Source organism: Sapajus apella, unplaced genomic scaffold (assembly GCF_009761245.1).
Source record: "Sapajus apella isolate SASKATOON/1434 unplaced genomic scaffold, GSC_monkey_1.0 scaffold47, whole genome shotgun sequence".
NCBI lineage: Eukaryota > Metazoa > Chordata > Mammalia > Primates > Cebidae > Sapajus > Sapajus apella.
In genome coordinates this window covers 5,587,290-5,605,633 of record NW_022436987.1, presented here as the reverse complement: position 1 = coordinate 5,605,633, position 18,344 = coordinate 5,587,290, and the positions used below count along the sequence as shown (strand labels likewise).

Sequence of the window (18,344 nt, the reverse complement as noted above, 5' to 3'; positions counted from 1 at the left end):
CCTCGGTTGTCAAACATGGCTGAAGCGCTGCCGCTGACGCTACTGCAGCTGCAGGGAAAATGCTGAGCCCTCCCGGGCCGGCTGGGCGGCGGCGGCGAGGGCGGCGACGGGGACCCACTTCCCGAGCGCGGCGGCGGCGGCCATGGCCCGGCTGGCGGACTACTTCATCGTGGTAGGCTACGACCATGAGAAGCCAGGTAAGGGTGTGGGGCGGTGCCGCCCCCGGGCCTCCCCGCCCCCGCCCCCGGCCGCTGTCCAGTGGGCTCCGCGGGGCCGGGCATCGGGGCCGGGCGTCGGGGAGGGCCGGGCCGGGTCTCGGAGGAGCTGGCGGTCGGCGTCCGGCCTTCTCCGCGGGGCTGAGCCTGGCGGTGGGCGTGGGGGGCCGGCACGACTGGAGGGGGAGGGAAGATGCCGCGTCTGCCTAGCCCTTGGGCGTGCTAGCTGGGCCTGCGGGAGGCGAGTCGGGGTCGCGCGACCCTCCCCGCAGAGGCATCTGGGTACCCGGGGCAGAGCCCTGGAAGTGGGCCCAGGACAGCAAGGCTGGGAGGGCGGGAGCCAACTGTGCTAAGTTCCTCGGGGATAAACTTCTGCCCTGCATCCTGAATGAGTAACCCGTGACGCAGGGGGTTGTCCTCTCCGAAAGGAAGTGCCGAGAGTCCAGTGCTACCTCACGCCTGTGCTGTTGGGGGCCTAGTGATCGTCCCAGGGAACACGTGGTGCCAGGGAAGGGGAAAGGATTCTTTGCACTTTTACACCTTTCTAGGAAATGCTCCCTATTCTTTCAGGACAAATGAGACAATGTCATGACTTGTCTTTTAACTAAGGACAGCCAGCTGACCGCTGAAGGTGGTCTTGTTTCGTTTTAATGTGTTTTCATTGTTCTTTTTGTCACATAATTTTCTTTGTAAGGAACAATTAGGCAAATGCATTGTATTTTACACTTTAATTGATGGACTTCCACAACTTAAGAGAATTCAGGGTTCATGCATGTTTATTTCTGTATTTGCATTCTTTTGTGTTACTATGTAGCTAAGCATAATCTAATAACAGAATGAGATGGGGAACCACTTCTATTTCAGGGCAATTCTAGTCCCACATTTGCAAGGAATTTTAGATATCAGCTCTACATCCCTTTCATTTTTCAGAGATGCTGAGATTGTGTTTTCCATTGGTAGCCCAGAATACCATTGTTCCACCCACTCTTGGTCCACTGTCTCTTTCATTGTTTCTCCTTTAAGAGCTTCCTCTCCTTTAGTGGGAACCTTTCATGTTCTTTTCTCTCTCACCAGTCATGATCTGACTGAGATCAATTGTTAAAAAGAAAGATTAAATTTTTAATCACCTGGCTTCAAAATTTTATTTCCTAGTAATTTTGCATAGTCTGATGTTTCTTTTCTACCAAGATTAAGTGTGGAAAATCAGTTTTTTAATCTTGTTTAGTTTTTAGTGACATTGTTCCACCCCCCTCCCCCCCTTTTTTTTTTGAGGTGGAGCTTCACTCTTGTCGCCCAGATTGGAGTGCAATGGCGCAATCTTGGCTCACTGCAACCTCCGCCTCCTGGATTCAAGCAGTTCTTCTTTCTCAGCCTCCTGAATAGCTGAGATGACAAGTGCCTGCCACTACGCCTGGCTAATTTTTGTATTTTTTAGTAAAGATGGGGTTTCACTATGTTGGCCAGGCTGATCCTGAACTCCTGACCTCAGGTAATTCTCTGCCTGGGCCCCCCAAAGTGCTGTGGTTACAGTTGTAAGCCACCCTGCCCAGCCACCTCCGCCTTTTAAACGTTTTTGAAACAAAAACAGACTTGCAAAAAAGTTGCAAGAATGGTACAAAAAATTTCCTCTGAACAATTTGAGAGGAAGCTGTTGATTTGATGCCCTGTCATCCAGAATACTTTAATGTGTGTTTTCTACAAACGAATATTCTCCTACATGATCACAGTCCAATAACTAAAACAGGAAATGCATAGTGATACAGTACTCCATCTGGTTCTCAGACTGGTTCAAGTTTTGTTGATTATGCTGTTAATCTCTTTATTGGCAAAAGGATCCAGTTTAGCAATATGTGTTGCATTCATGTTCTGTGTCTTTTGTCTCCTTCAATCTGGGACATTTCCCTTATCTTCTCTTGACTTTAATGACCTTGACATATTTAACAGTTACAGGTCAGTTATTTTGTAGGCTGCCCCTCAATTTCAGATTGTCTGTTCCTTCATGATTAGATACATGCAGATATGCACTTGGGAAGGATATGGCAGAAGTGATTCCCACTGCATCCTGTCAGGTGGTGCACAATTTCACTTTGTTTCATTGTTGGTTATTTTTACTTTGATTGCTTGCTATAAGTAATATCTGCCAAGCTTCTCCACTATAAAGTTAATAGTTAATTGTTTTTGTGAGGTACTTTGAAACTATGTAAATATCTTGTTCCTCACTAAACTCTTAATCCTTTGTTCATTGACATTTACATGGAGTCATGGTTTTTCTCTGTGTGTGTGTGTGTGTGTGTGTGTGTGTGTGTGTGTGTGTGTGTGCGCGCGTGCGTGCTCGTGTGTGTGCCCAAGCCTTTAGTGGATTACATTCTGTTACTATTTGCCTTAGTCCATTCGGGCTGTTATAACAAAAATACCTCAAACTGGGTGACTTATAAAAAATAGAAATTTGTTTTTCACAGTCTGTAGGCGGAGAAATCCAAGATTAAGAATCTGACAGATTCAGTGCCTGGTGAGGACCTGATTCCTCATAACCATGTTCTCACTTTAACCTCACGTGGCCTAAGGGTCAAATGAGCTCTCTGGGGTCTCTTTAAATAGGGAACTAATCCCATTCACAAGGACTCCACCCTCATGACCTGATCACCTCCCAAAGGCCTCACCTCATAGTACCATTATCTTGGGTGTCAGGATTTTAACATATGCATTTTGGGAGGCAACGTAAACGTGCGGATTATAGCTTTATTTATTTTGATGGTCAGATTGTTCTTCATTTGGGCAATGAGAGCTGTTCAAGCTGGCTTCTGTTTTCTTATGGTACACCCCCATCACTCTTTGAGAACATCTTTTTAGTTTTTGGCACAGAACCTGTTCCTGGCTAATCAGGTACTTTCCCTGCCTTGGTTCTGGAACCAGCCATTTAGGGATCCCTGGTTCCTTTTAGTGGAGAATAACATTTAGAAGCTAAGATCTCAAGGCTCATATGTTTACTGCTGTTGGGCTGTTACTGCTTCCAGGTCCTCTTAATGGTTAGGGATGGGAAGTATAGGTATGTATGCATATTACTTCTTCCAGGTCCTCTTAATGGTCAGGACAGGAAGTATAGTTATGTATGCATAAACATACATGTGTATTTGCATGTGTATTTATTTCTTATTTCTGTATATTGAAAACTATGAATTCATACCGATACCTCCAGTTTCAGTCAAATATTCCAGATTCGATTCTAGTTTTCTCCTTTTTCATATTGTAATTTTCTTCTCTGACAGTAAGAAATCTGGCTTCCATCATCCTTAATGTATTTACCTATTGTTCAGTCTCCCATCTTCATTACCATCCACTCCTCTCCCTGCTGGGACTTGGATTTTTCATTCCATCTTCTCCATCCCCCTACCTCAGTCTGGATCTAAAAGTCCATATCAGTATGCTTCAATACAGGGATACCCTCCCTGGCGCTGTGGCTCTGACTCCCCATGTTGGTCTTTCCACTGTCCGTGGACACACTTCTTACCCCACTTAGACTCTGACATCCTGCAGTGGGCTGCTTCCATTGGAAGACATCCTTCTCGCTCTGTCTGTACCCCAGTGCCCTTTGCCAGTTTCCCCCTCCTGCCTTAATGCTCGGGCTCTGATGCAAAATGTTTGGTTGTTCCCTTACCACACAGACTCCCTCCTTAGCTCCCTTGATCTATGACAATATGACAAGCTCCACCCCAGGAATCCACCTCCACCCCAAGGGTACCATGAACTGCCCTTCACACAGCAGGAAAAGGGAAGGAAAAGGAGGATTAATTTTTTAAGTAACACAGTCCAGAAGCTTATATAAATTGTAGAATGTCATTAGTGAAATGCATAACTTTTTAACTTGGGAAAATTCTTTAGTCATGTTGATGGCAGTGGGGAGGTGCGGGCAGTGGCAGCGGGAGCAGCAATGACACTGGTGGGTCCCCTGTGCCCTGTGTACCTGAGGCAGCCGACTGCACCCCTGCCACCCTTGAGCTGCTGAGCAGGACCTGCCTTTAGGTCCAGAGCCTCCTGGGCGCCTGACCCTGGCCCTCTGTCACCACTGTTGCCCACCAGTGCTGCGGGCAGGATATGAGTAGGAGGCAGAGCTGGAGCTGTGGTTTGGGTGTCTGGGGTGGGAAATGGGAGCAGTGCCTGCTTTGGGACCTAGCCAGCAACGTGGTCACTGTACCCACCCTGCCAAGGGCTCTAGGTTCCTGTGCCTCTGGGGAAGCTCTGAGCAGGGCCACCCAGGGCTGTATCCCTGGGGTCTGCCATGCATCGGGTAATTGCCAGGCCTGACACTCCCAAGGGCTGGGTCCAGGGCCCACAATCTGTTTCTGGCAGGTCCACGAGCCGGGTGAAGGGGAGCTCGAGGAGCCATTGCTCCTGCCCTGGATGCTGGTCTGGGCCCAGTGAGGACCTGGAGCCCCTGCTCCAGGCCACGAAGGGGCATAATGGGCTGCACACTCAATGGAGCTGGCAGAAGCTGGAGCAGGTAGCAGCCCCACCCTCCTGGGCGTGCTGCAGCCACCCAGGTCAGGGCTGTGGACCCAGGGCCTCCCTGTGTTCTTGGGGGCCATAAGTAGGAGCCCCCCGCCAACCCAACACAGCTGCAGCTGCCCCAGTCGGGGCTGTGGACCCAGGCCTCTCTGCACTCTTGGGGCCAGTGAAAGCAACTCTCTTGCCTTTGCAGGCTCGGAGGTGCCTGCTCCTGCTGCCTCGTATCTCCCTGCTTCTAGTGCCTGCACCAGTCTCGGAGTGGGGTTGGAGCCAAGCCAGGGTGCTGTCAAGCCCAGCCTGGTGTGTACACACTTAGGTCAGCGCTGACACACCAGGCCTCTGCCTCCTTGGCTCCCTCTGGACTTTGGGTCCTGACAAGCACCATTTGAGGGGTTGAGGGCGGCTTGGCACTGGCCTGCAGGTGTCCCTTGATGTAAGCATCCTAGGTATAATGGATGGCGGCAGGAAGCAGACAGGCTTCTGGGCAGTAAGGGGTAGGTCCTGGTGAGGCCCCAGCTTCAGGCCAGGAAGGGCCTGAAGGGTAGGGGCCGGGCTGCCAGTGTTATGGACTGGAGTGGGGACTTGTGGTGCCTTTTCTGGGCTCACCTATGGACAATCAGTTTGTACTTTCTCCCCTCTGGGGCTTGTAAAAGCCCCAGGCTCTGCGAGAGCAGAGCAGAGGATGGAGAGATGACCAGTTGACCAGCTACAGAGGAGCTGCCCTCTCTGCTGAGAGCTGCAGAGACTAGGGGACAACCTCCCTAAAGAGAGGAGCTTTCGCTCTAGGGTCTCTCTGCTGAGCTGCAGAGATAGGATAGCCTGCCTGCAGAGAGGAGCCACCCACTCTAGGCTAGGACCTCCTCTCTGCTGAGAGCTGCAGACAGCAGGACAACCAGCTGCAGAGAGGAGCTGCCCTCTCTGCTGATAGCTGAATATCTGTTGGGATGACCAGCTGCAGAGAGGAACCACTCTCTCTGCGGAAAACTGAATACTTGCTGGGATGACCTGCCTGCATAAAGGAGCTACCCTCTCTGCTAGGGGCTGAGCACTCATCAGGATACCCTTGCTACAGAGAGGAGCAGCCCACTGTGGGTCTTTGAGCTGTTCTGTTGCTCAATAAAGCTCCTCTTCATCTTGCTCACCCTCCACTTCTTGTCTGGGTACCTTATTCTTCCGGTTCACAGGATGAGAACTCGGGGCCTGTGAATGGTGAGGGTAAAAGCTGTAACACAAACGGGGCTGAAACGTTTCCATTGCTCACCATGTTGCACGTGAAGGAAGGGAGAGAAGACCTGTGGCCCTTCAGGGAGCCCAGACCGTAGAGCTCCCCGAGCTAGAGCTATGACTCCCATCTTTGGGGCCCTGTGGTTCCTGGCATCTCCAAGTTTCCGGGTGCCACTGCATACCCTGGTGCCAGTTGGGGAAGCTGCTCGTGGTATACCTGGTCCAGCCACAGCCTTGCAGGGAGCTGGCGCTTATGCCGGCACCTGGAGCTGCCCACCCTGTGGCAGCAGCCGGCATGTCTAACTGTGTATGGCCAGACTATACGCTTGCTCAGGCACCCCTTATCACTCTGTGCCTGACTCCAGTCTCCCCTTGATGTGTGGGATCCAGGCTGGTAGCGTGAGCTGAGCGTAGTGTACCAGGCTGAGTGGGTGGAATGAGCCTAGCAGGCCTGAGCAAAACTTGGGCAGAGGTGCCATTGGCCACAGGTTTCTGGCCAAAAAAGTGACACCCTAAAGATCCCGTAACAATGTCTAATAAAATATCAATTACATGCAATAAAATTTACTATTTTAGGTGAACATTTCAATGAGTTTTGACAAATATATATATTAATGTAGCCACTACTGCAATCAAGATATATAGGGCTGGCAGCTGTAGCTCACACTTCTAATGGCAGTGCTTTGGGAGGCTGAGGCTGGAGGATTGCCTTAGGCCATGAGTTTGAAACCAGCCTGCACAATGCAGTGAGACCCTATCTCTGCAAAAAGAAAAAAAAAAAAAAGGTAGCATGGCGTGGTGGCACATGCCTGTAGTTCCAGCTACTCCGGATGCTAAGTTGGGAGGATTGCTTGAACCCAGGAGTTAGAGGCTGCAGTGAGCCATGATTACTTCACTGTATTCCAGCCTGGGTGACATAGTGAAACTGTTGCTAAAAATATATAGATAGATAAAGATATAGAACATTTTCCTGCTTCCAGAAGGTGTCTTATGCCACTTTGTAGTCAGTTCCCTTTCTAGTATCTGGCAGTCACTGATCTGTTTTCTGTCTGTAGTTTTTGTGTTTTCTAGAATGTCATACAAATAGTATACAGTTTTTTGTGTCTTTTTTTCACTTAGGATCATAGTTAAGATTTATCCATGTTGTATTTATTGGCAGTTGTTCCTTTTTATTGCTGAGTATGATATGATTCATCCATTCACTAGTTGAGGGACATTTGAGTTTCTAGTTTTTGGCTATGGTGAACATAGTTCTGAATATTTGCATACAGATCTTTGAATGTTTTTATGTTCATGTTTTCATTTCTCTTGGGTAAACACATAGGAGAAGAATTGCTAGGTCCTAAGTGTCTGCATGAAACTGACAAACTTTCCTAATTGGCTGTGCCATTTTATATTTTCACTAGCACTGTATGAGAGTTCCAGTTATTTTAAATTTATTACTTAAAAACATTATTGGTTGTTCTGTCTGTGGAGTAGCCATTTTTTTGTTTCTTCTCTAATAAACTTGCTTTCACTAAAAAACAAAGAACTTCCCCTAGCTTTATTGAGATGTAAGTTACAAATAAAAATCATATATATTTATGGTGTACAGTGTGATGTTTTGATATATGTATACATGGCGAAATGATTATCACAATCAAGGTAATTAACATATCCGTCACTTCACATAGTTACTGTGTGTGTGTTTGTGTGTACGTGTATTTGTGTGCTTTTATGATGAAGAAATTTAAAATCTCTCTTGGCTGGGCATAGTGGCTCATGCCTGTAATCTCAGCACTTTGGGAGGCTGAGGTGGGTGGATTGCTTGAGTCCAGGAGTTTGAGACCAGCCTGGGCAACATGGTGTAACCCTGTCTCTCCAAAAAAAAAAAAAAAAAGAAAAATCTACTCTCTTAACATACCTCATTTATGGTTTTAGTTTGCATTTTTCTGGTGACTAATGATGTTGAACACCTTTTCAGGTGCTTGTTGCCATTTGTATATTTTTTGTGAAGTGTGTAATCAAATTTGTGTTCTCTTTTTTACTGGGTTGTTTGACTTCTTATTGTTACTGGTGGAGGGTGTCCAGGTTCTTGGTGTTTTGAATAAAGAATTGGACAAAATGCACAAACAAAGCAATGACAGAGAAGCACAGATTTATTGAAACGGAAGTACACTCCACAGAGTGGGAGTTGGCTTGAGCAAGTGGCTTGAAAGTGCTGGTTACAGAATTTTCTGGGGTTTAAATACCCTCTAGAGGTTTCCCATTGGTTATGTGGTATACAACCTATGTAAATGAAGAGGATGAAGTGAAGTTACAAAGTTAGTTGGTTGGTGTACACTCTATACAAATAAAGAGGATGTTTCCTGACATAACTGAAGTTACACAATTATTTACTTGTATGTAGAAAGTTGGGGTTTTTATGTTTGATTTAGTTCTAGGATGTCCTTAGGTTCCCTGCCTGCAAACCCTATTCTCCTGTCTCAGTATTATCAAGATTTTTTTTTTCTAATTGTAGATACAAGTCTGTCCGTCCCTCCCTCCTTTTTCCCCCCTCTCCTCTCCTCCCCTACTTTCTGTCCCCTCCCCTCTCCTTTTCTTCCTTGCATTCCTTGCCTTTTTCTTTTTCCTTTCCTTTCGTCTCACTCTGTTGTGCAGGCGGGAGGGCAATGGCACAATCACAGTTTACTGAAGACTTGACCTCCTGAGGCTGAATTCATCTTCCCACCTCAGCTTCCTGAGTAGCTGGGATTACAGGTGCATGCCACGATACCCAGCTAATTTTTGTATTTTTAGTAAAGATGAGATTTTACCATATTACCCAGGCTGGTCTTGAACTCCTGGCCTCAAGCAGTCTTTTTGCCTCAATTTCCCAAAGCACTGAGATTACAGCCATGAGCCACCTCACTGGCTAAATGATATACTCTTTGTTTTTGTTCCTAAAATTTCTTTGCAATTAACAATACTTACAGTTGAATTTTTAAATATTTCTATTTTATAATTGGATTAAAAAAAAACAACTCTTGTCAGCTGTGTGCAGTTGGCTCACACCTGCAATCCCAACACTTTGGGAGGCTGAGGCAGGTTAATCACTTGTGCCCAGGAATTCAAGACCAGCCTGGACAACGTAGCGAGACCTTGTCTCTACTAAAAATTAAAAAACATAAAAATGAATTAGCCAGGTGTGGTGATGCCCGCCTGTAGTCCCAGCTACTTGAGAGATTGAGGTGGAAGCATTACTTGGGCCCAGGAGGTCGAGGCTGCAGTGAGCTGTTTGTGCCACTGCACTATAGCCTGGGTAACAGAACAAGATCCTGTCTAAAAAACAAAAGCAAAACTCCTTGCCTTTTGAAAAATGCCTTTTACAAACTGGAAACACGAGTTAATGCATGCTATTTGAATTATATAGAAAAAAGAGTGCCTGGTACATCATAGGTAGTTAACGAAGATACACAGAAGCAATGACACGGAAGAATGAACACACAGTTATTGAAATATGGGGAAAAAGCTATAAAAAAGGAGGGTAGGAGGTGGATGTGGTTATAAAAGGGTAATTGAGAGGAATTTTTGTGGTGATAAAACTTTTATATTTTGACTGGGTGGTGGATACGTATCTACATGTGTGATAAAATTGCATAGAACTAAATACACACATACAACTACAAATGAGTAGAGGTAAAAAAGGAGGAAATGTGAATGAGATTGGTGGATTGTATGATATCCTGGTGGTGATTTTGTAATATAATTTTGCAAAGTATCCCCATTGAGAGGAGCTGGGTAAAGGGTATATGGTTTCTGTATGAATTCTGACAACTGTGTATAAATCTGCAACTATCTCAAAATTAAAAGGTTAAGTTAAAAAGCTATAAGGAAGATAGAAAGATACCTTTACTGTCTTTAACTGTTAATGACATAAGGAAAGGTTATTTTATAAAATTATAGAAAAATACAAACTCCAGTGGCTCAATTATTATATCATTTTTATATGTCATTTTTTAAATTGCATTTTAGGTTTTGGGGTACATGTGAAGAACATGCAAGATTGTTGCATAGGTACACACATGGCAGTGTGATTTGCTGCCTTCTTCCCCGTCACCTATATCTGGCATTTCTCCCCATGCTCTCTCTCCCCAACTCCCTACCCACCTGCTGTTCCTCCCCCATTTCCCCACCGACAGACCGGTGTGTGATGTTCCCCTCCCTGTGTCCATGTATCATTTTAACTTAGTCACTTTACTATTGTACCTTGTTTCCATGTGTGCGTGCACATGCGCGAGTTTGTTTTGTTTTTTTGAGCTGGAGTCCTGTTCTGTCGCTTAGGCTGGAGTGCAATGGCGTGATCTCAGCTCACTGAGACCTCCGCCTCCCAGGCTCAAGCGATTCTCCTGCCTCAACCTCCCAAGTAGCTGGGACTATAGGCAATGTGCCACCACACCCTGCTAATTTTTGTATTTTTAGTAGAGACAGGGTTTCACTGTGTTGGCCAGGCTGGTCTTGAACTCCTGACCTTGTGATCTGTCCACCTCAGCCTCCCAAAGTGCTGGGATTACAGGCATGAGCCACTGTGCCCAGCCCAGTTTTGTGTTCTTATAATGCTGTTATGTTGAGGAAAACATAGCTTGAAAACCACTGCTTTTTATGACAGTTTGATTTTGATAATTTGATATTAAGACTTAATTTTTCTGACTTTGCCTATGTACTATAGCAGAATAATTAAGAAGTATCATTAGTTTCTAATAGGTGAAGTTAGCCAACTATGTTTTTCTTACTGTTTTTACTTTCACTGAGATTTGTCCAAGAAAAATTGATAATGACTACCTGGGTTAATTATTTTATATGCCTTTACCTTATTTTTTTGTTTTTCTACTGTCCATTAATACATTTATAATTAATCTATTTATCTTGGTGGTATTTAATCTGGAGTCAGTTATGTTAATCATTCGAAGTTCTTGTATTTTTTTCATCTCAATCTGCTTAAGTATGTTAGAGAATATTTGACATGTTTTTTAGGCATTTAATTGTATTTAAGCAGTGTAAGAGAGATAAGCTAAAATGTAAATGTTATGTATAATACCTGAAGTATCACATTTTGAGACATTATAAAAATTGATAATTGACGATTATTAAACCATTTTAACACATAGCCTGAGTTTTCTCCCCTGAAATAGTTGCGATTTTCTAATTGCTGTTAGTCGCCACCTGTCAAGAACTATTTGGAATTCACTGATTTGATGATTATTTATTGCTTTCCAGGCATTGTACTAAGTGCTAAGTTAGATACAAATGAGTAAAGAGTAAAACTCTATCCCTAACCTAGTCATTATGGACAAAGTTTTGAAATAAATAATGATAAATTACTTGAAATAAGTAATGAAAATTACTTAATTTTCATTGCTTATTTATCATTACTTATTTCAAGTAATTTATCATTACTTATTTATCATTACCTATTTCAAGGGGATAGATTCATTTTACTGAGGGAGTAAGAGGAGATTTCTTATGAGAGATGATATTTAAACCAAGTTGTATAGGATGCAGAAACATTTGCTATATGAAAAAGAGGATAGAGGAGATTATAGGCAGAGAGGAAAAACGTGTGTATGTGAAAGTCTTGTTACAGGAGTGGAGAGAAGTGAATATAGGTGGAAACTGAGGTAGGCTTTGATGCTTGAGGTCAGATGTGAAAAGCTCTGTGTATCAGGCTATAGAGTTTAGCCATGACTCTATAGATGGTAGGGTCTGTTGAAAAATGGTAGCTTTTAGAAAGCAAGAAACAACAGAGGAATGTGACTCAAATGGCAATGAACTGGAGGGAGAAAGACCAGTATCAGAAAGCTCAAGCATTTTTATAGTGGAAATGGCAAGGAAGTTTGAGAAATTTGAAAGTTCAGATTTAGTAAAACTTAGTAATGAATGAATGTGAGGGGTAAAGTAGAAAGAGTGGATGAGGCTAACGAAGTTTGTAGCTTGGGTAACAAGGTGAGTGATGATGCTGTGAATACAAATAGGGAATTCAGGGGAAGAAATGAACTTGGATGAGGGAGGGAATGCTGAGTGAATAGTGATGTTCTATAATCAAGGTAGAGATGTCATTAGGTGTTTAGATATATGAGTCAGGAGGTAAGTAGAAAAGTGAAGTTAGAGATTTAACTTGGCAATTGTTAGTAGCCAGCTGATTGTTAAATATGAAGAAAAACGTGAGATTGCATAGGAAATGTGAATAGAATGAAAATAAGAGTGGCTTCGGAATTGTACTCAGAGAAAAATCAATATTCAAATGGTAGATAAAGGAGTGGCAGCCAGGAAACTAAATAGGAGTAGTCAGAGGTATTGTGAAAGAACCAAGATGGCATGATACGATATCATGGAAACTCTGGATATAGAGAATATTGAGGAGAAGGAAATAAATAAATGCCAAATGTGCTGAAAATGTCATGTATAATAAGGACTAAAAATAGGCTATGGATTTAATAGTTAAGATAACTCCGGAACATTATAGAATTGTAGGGGCCATAGTTATTTTGATGAATGTATGTCCCAAGTCATATGCTGTATAAACCTCATGTAGTTCAGTTTGTTTCATTTCTTTTTAGAAGCTCAATATCACCTGCAACTCATGGCTTGTTGAAAATGAAAAGAGGAGTCAGAGACAACTTTAAAATTCCAAACCTGGAGGTCTGAGTGTTCTTGTGATGTTATGACTTAAATTGGAAGATTGAGAATGTTTTTCTTTTAAAATTACTTATTTGTCTTTGTGGGCTTGACATAGAATGGGGTTTATTTTATAGCTATCCAAGTGGAGACTTCAAAAGATGGGACAGGTAGGGACTGGGTAGAAAGACTTGAGAGTCATGAGAGTATATAGATTTATAAAATTGTTTAGGTGCTCCCAAGAAGTTGGCATAGAGACAGAAGAATAGAGTAGCAAGAACCAAGCTTTGGGAAACACTACTGATAAAAGGATGTAAAAGAAAAGGAACCACAGAAGGGCTTGGAGAGTTTGGAAGAGGCATTTGGTTCTCCTCAATGGTGATTTTTCTCTTTGGTGGTTTTGACTAATCATGGACATGCAGAAGAGAGACTGTTTTCAAGTTTCTGGCAGCTATAAACATGTGGTCAGTTGGATGTAAGTGGAAATGAGGAGTGCAGTATCCCATAAGTGTTCTTAAAGGATGAGGGGATGCCTTCCTAGCTTTTATTTTTCCTGAGACTGAGATTCTCATATGAAGGCTGTAGCCCAAGCAGCTATCTTGGGCCAAGTAGGTAAGGCCCAAACCCTAGGTATATCAAAGCAAAAAGCTAGAAAGAACCTGAGTCCCTAATGACTTATAGTGGGCTTGTCATAGCAGATCTGGATAGCTACCCTCTGGATTTATTACTTTAATATGAATTTTAAAATTATTTATTTTAACATGAAAGGCTATAATCTTGTATGTTTAAACCACTGTAAATCTGAGTTTATTGTTTCATGTGGCTAATCTAAATCCAGATACACAGAGGAAGGCAAGATCAGAAGAACCATAGAAAATGAAGGAATATTTCTTAGTGTCAAGTGTAGCAGATAGAGATCAGTGAGATGAGGAATTAATGAAAAGCTTTGCATTTCATAACACTTTAGGGTCAAAAGTTAACTGTACACATAATCCATTTTTTGTCCAGTTTTTGGGTAAAGAGAAACCAGTGAAGGCTGCCCGCCTCCCTCACCCGCAATCCCCAGTTGTTACTTGTGACTAATTACACAGCTATTGAGTGGCAAATCATGTACTAGAAGTTTTCTCATGCCCATACTCCACTACATCATGCTGTATCAAGGGTAGTTTTACCCCTAAATTGTTTCAGCTGGGATGTTTTGTTTTAAATGGATATGCAGAATTTTAACAGGATAAAGACTAGCAAGTAGAGGCAGCATATTAAGATGATTTATTTCAGTAATCTAATTTTGAGAGGTAAGAGTATCTGGTTGGAAAACTTTGGTTTTTCTTCAAGGTAAAAAGACTATTTTTTGTATCCCAGAGTCACCTGGCTTATTATTGCTCAGTAACATGTTTGTTGAATGAAATTATAGACTTAATAAGATCCAATGAGAGTTTTAAAAAATGTATAGAATAGATGTGACCATTTTAAAGGCAGAAGAGTAGAAATCAATGGAATGAGAAGAGTTGATGCTGGAGAAAGTGGGGATAGTATGTACAGGAATAAAGTTCCTTAGGACTTGGGGGTCTAAGCACGTGTATTTGGGATACAAATGTATCAGTCCAGCTTTTAGTCATCCTCTCTCAAGAGTGTGTATGTACTTTGGAAAATAAAATTGTCATTTCATTAATCTTGGAGATTCAGGTTGAGTATCCCTAATCTGAAAATCTGAAATACGCCAAAATCTGAAACTTTTTGAGCGCCGACATGACACTCAAAGGAAATGCTCATTGGAGCATTTTGGATTGCGGATTTTTTGGTTAGGGATATTCAACCAGTAAGTATAATGCAAATATTTAAAAATCCAAAAGAATCCTGAAACACTTCTGGTCCCAAACATTTCAGTTAAGGGATACTGAAAACTGTATTCTATAATGATTTACATTTAAACATATCACTGATCAGCTGTAAGGACATTGTGGGAGGTGACAAGTCACACAGGGAGGTATTAGGAAAAGATAGTGGTGATGTGTGCCAACAAGTTTCAGGGTAAGCTTTTAAATTCTAGGCACTAGTATGTAAATAATAAATTCCAAGAGACCTAACCTCTTGAAATAACTTTTTTTTTTTTTTCCTTAAGAGATTGGGTCTTGTTCTGTTTGCCCAGACTGGAATATCCGTAGAGGTGTGGTCATAGCTCACTGCAGCCTCAAACTCATGGCCTCAGCAGTTCTTTCACCTTGGCCACCCAAAGTGCTGAGATTGCAAGAGTGTGCCAGAGCCCAGCCTTGAATTAACTTTTTGGGTAGTTTTATTTCCCAGTTGTAGGTTAATTTGTATATCATAGGTTGTTATGCCCAATATGATAAAGATCACTTTTATTAAAAACTGTTAGGAAAATAAAACCATTGATTTTAAATCATTGTGTTTCCGGAATAGTATTTCTTTTCTTCTTTTTTTTTTTTTCCCTAAGATGGAGTTTCGTTCTTGTTGCCCAGGCTGGAGTGCAGTGGTAAGATCTTGGCTCACTGCAACCTCCACCTTCTGGATTCAAGCAATTCTGCCTTAACCTCCCAAGTAGCTGAGATTATAGGCACTTGCCACCACACCTGACTAATTTTTTCGTATTTATAGTAGAAACAGGGTTTCACTATTTTGGCCAGACTGGTCTCAAACTCTTGACCTCAGGTGATCCACCTGCCTTGGCCTACCAAAATGCTGGGATTACAGACGTGAGCCACTGCACCCTGCCGGTATTCCTTAATTTTAAAACATTATTGTGGTCAGAACTGAGACTATTAAATATTATAAGATTTAATATCCTATTATTGCTGAACTCTTGAAATTTTGGGGGTTGGTTATGCAATTTCTTATTGAGTTATTTATATAAAATTGTTACCATAATTTACATTGTGAAAGAAAACTTTATAATTTCATAATTTTATTTTTCCGTATACTTAATGTCTTCATCATAAAATTTATCGTAAGTTTTTTTTTAGTTACATCTGTAGGTTTCACTGTTTACTTGAAAAAAAAATGGAAAAACTAATTTTGCCTAAGGAAATATTTCACGTAACTGCTTAAGTTTAAATGAATTTCAAATAGTCTAGATTGATTGCTCTAGAGTGTAGAAACAAAAAGATTGTTAACTGAGAATATTTAAAAAAAAGTTCGTGTCTTAAGGGAATATTAACACTATTGCAGGGAAGTACCAGAGAAATAATTCTCACTTTAAAATGTTTTAACAATAGTACTTAGTTAATGCTCCAGCACTGTGCTAGTTTCTTGGGTCTGCCTTAATAAATTGTTGCAAACTTTGGTTTATAATAACAAACATTCTCTCCTAGTTCTGGAGGCTAGAAGTCTGAAATTAAAGTGACAGGAGGGCCACATTTCCTCTGATGGATTTAGGGAAGGATCCTTCCTTTCCTTCTTCCAGCATCTAGTGGCCCCAGGTGTCTCTTGACTTGTGGTAGCATAACTCTGATCTGTTTCTCTCTCATCACATGGCATTATTCTCTGTTACTGTGTCCAAATCTCCCTCATCTTTCTTTTTATAAAGACACGAGTCATTTGATTTAGGGTTCACACTAAATACATGATAATTTTCATCTGAAGATTCTTAACTAATTATATCTGCAAAGACCCTGTTTCTAAACAAAGTCACATTATGAGATTCTGCTGGACGTGAATTTTTGGAGAACGCTATTCAACTCACTACAAATACAATGGTTCTTGCGGTTTTTATAATCGTAGTTGTTTGTAAATATCAGAAAATTTATCTGGATAGAACAGTGCTTAATAGGCTTAATTTTTAAAAAACAATTTTGTAACGTTATTTTGTTAGAAAATTATTCAAAAAGCAAATATATGATATAGAAATCATTCTCACAACATTACAAGTTACATCAACATCCACTCTAAATACTTCATTGAAAAATATACTGTAGAGAATTCAGGATTCCTTGGAAGACAGATACATAGCTTTGCATAAAATTTTTTGGGTTTTCTTTGTCTTGTTTTTTTTTTTTTTTTTTTGAAGCTATATTTTCTTTTTGTGACCAAGGCTGGTCTCAAACTCCCGAGCTCAAGTGATCTGCCTGCTTCGGCCTCCCAAAGTGCTTGGATTACAGGCCTTTATTATTATTTTTTTTTTGGACAGAGTCTCGCTGTGTTGCCCAGGCGGGAGTGAGTGCAATGGTACTATCTTTTTAATTTTTTTTGTAGAGATGGGGTCTCCCTATGTTGCCCAGGCTGGTCTTGAACCCCTGGCCTCAAGGGTTCCTTCTGCGTTGGCCTCCCAATGTGCTGGCATTACAGGCATGAGCCATTATGCTGAGGCTGCTTTACACAGTTTAAGAAAGACTTAAATTTGTATTGTGTTATTTGTTCTAACTTTAAATTACTAGTGCCACCTGTTTTCTCTGTATTATTATATTGATACATCCAGTAGATACTTTCTTTGGATTTAGTGTCACAGCCTGCATTTATTTATTTATATACTTGCTTTATAAGCAGAGACTATCAGATTGAATCTTCATTCATTAAAAAAAATTAAAAAAAAAAAAAGGAAGAGAAAAAATTGAGTGTGTTCACATCACATTGACTCCTCCTCATAGTTACACTCAGTTATCCTTAAAGATGCGTAAAGGTTAAATAATTTGTCCATGTTCATACTGATCATGAATGGAATTAAAAGGGATTAAATGGAACTTGAACCCAGTTTTCTGGCTTTAAATAAAAACTTCGTTTATAAATACGTTGTGGGGACTGGGAGGTGGAGATGAGTAATGGCAAAGGCACTGAAATGGTAAACACCGAGTAGATTCTCAATTTGGCTGGAATATTGGGACCAGAAGAGGAAAACTAATAAGTAATAAATGAATATTATATTAGAGCAGCCAAAACAGGTTTTTTTTTCGCAACTGTTTTACTCGGCCAGCTACTTTACATTGTGGTTTTCTGTCCTTCATCTCTAGAGTTGAAATTCTTGATATTTGGTAGCCATGCATGAGAAAATTGATACAAATAAAGAAAAGAAAATTTAAAACTTGTTACACAGGCAGGTTTAAAAGTGTTTTTACCTTTGCTAGTGGAAACTTTGGTAGTCAGAAAGATGAAAATGCTTTCAGAAATGTATTTCTTTTGTTGTAAAATATGGTTGCTGTTTTTGGCATAACAGGTGAGTCCACATTCCTAATTATGGTAAAATATAATTTTTCTCCTTATCAGTAAAGTCTTTTTCATAGAAAGTAAAAACACTATACATTAACCACTGTTAAAAGATCATTCTCAGAAAAATTTGCTCCTTTTCAAGCTTCTTGAATTTAATGCTTTGCTTTTAGCTATAATTACAACTCCAGAGAATTTTCAAATGTTGAAACCTGTATAGCATGTTGTAATCTGTAGTGTTATGAATATCACATAAATTGAGAGATGGCAATGAAACGTTACATTTTTTTCCTCAGTCTTAAATGTTGACTTAAGAAGTTGGCCGGGCACTGTGGCTCACGCCTGTAATCCTAGCACTTTGGGAGGCCAAGGAGGGCGGGTCACCTGAGGTCAGGAGTTCAAGACCAGCCTGGCCAACGTGGTGAAACCCCATCTCTACTAAAAATACAGAAATTAGCTGGGGTTGGTAATGCGCTTCAGTAATCCCAGCTTCTCGGGAGGCTGAGGCAGGAGAATTGCTTGAACCTGGGAGGCGAAGGCTGCAGTGGGCCAATATCACACCACTGCGCTCCAGCCTGGTCAACAGAGTGAGACTCTGTCTCCAAAAAAAAAAAA

The 18,344-nt window shown here is 41.7% G+C and overlaps 1 protein-coding gene across 2 annotated transcripts in view; it reads left to right on the top strand.

Annotated features, from left to right (window-relative positions):
* SBF2 (SET binding factor 2) overlaps positions 1-18,344 on the top strand; it is a 479,501-nt gene continuing 461,157 nt past the window's right edge. For both annotated transcript variants that reach the window (XM_032241013.1, XM_032241012.1), the window contains exon 1: positions 1-197. In XM_032241013.1, the coding sequence (XP_032096904.1) occupies positions 143-197 (55 nt within the window). In that variant the 5' untranslated portion in view covers positions 1-142. The remainder of the gene's footprint in view (positions 198-18,344) is intronic.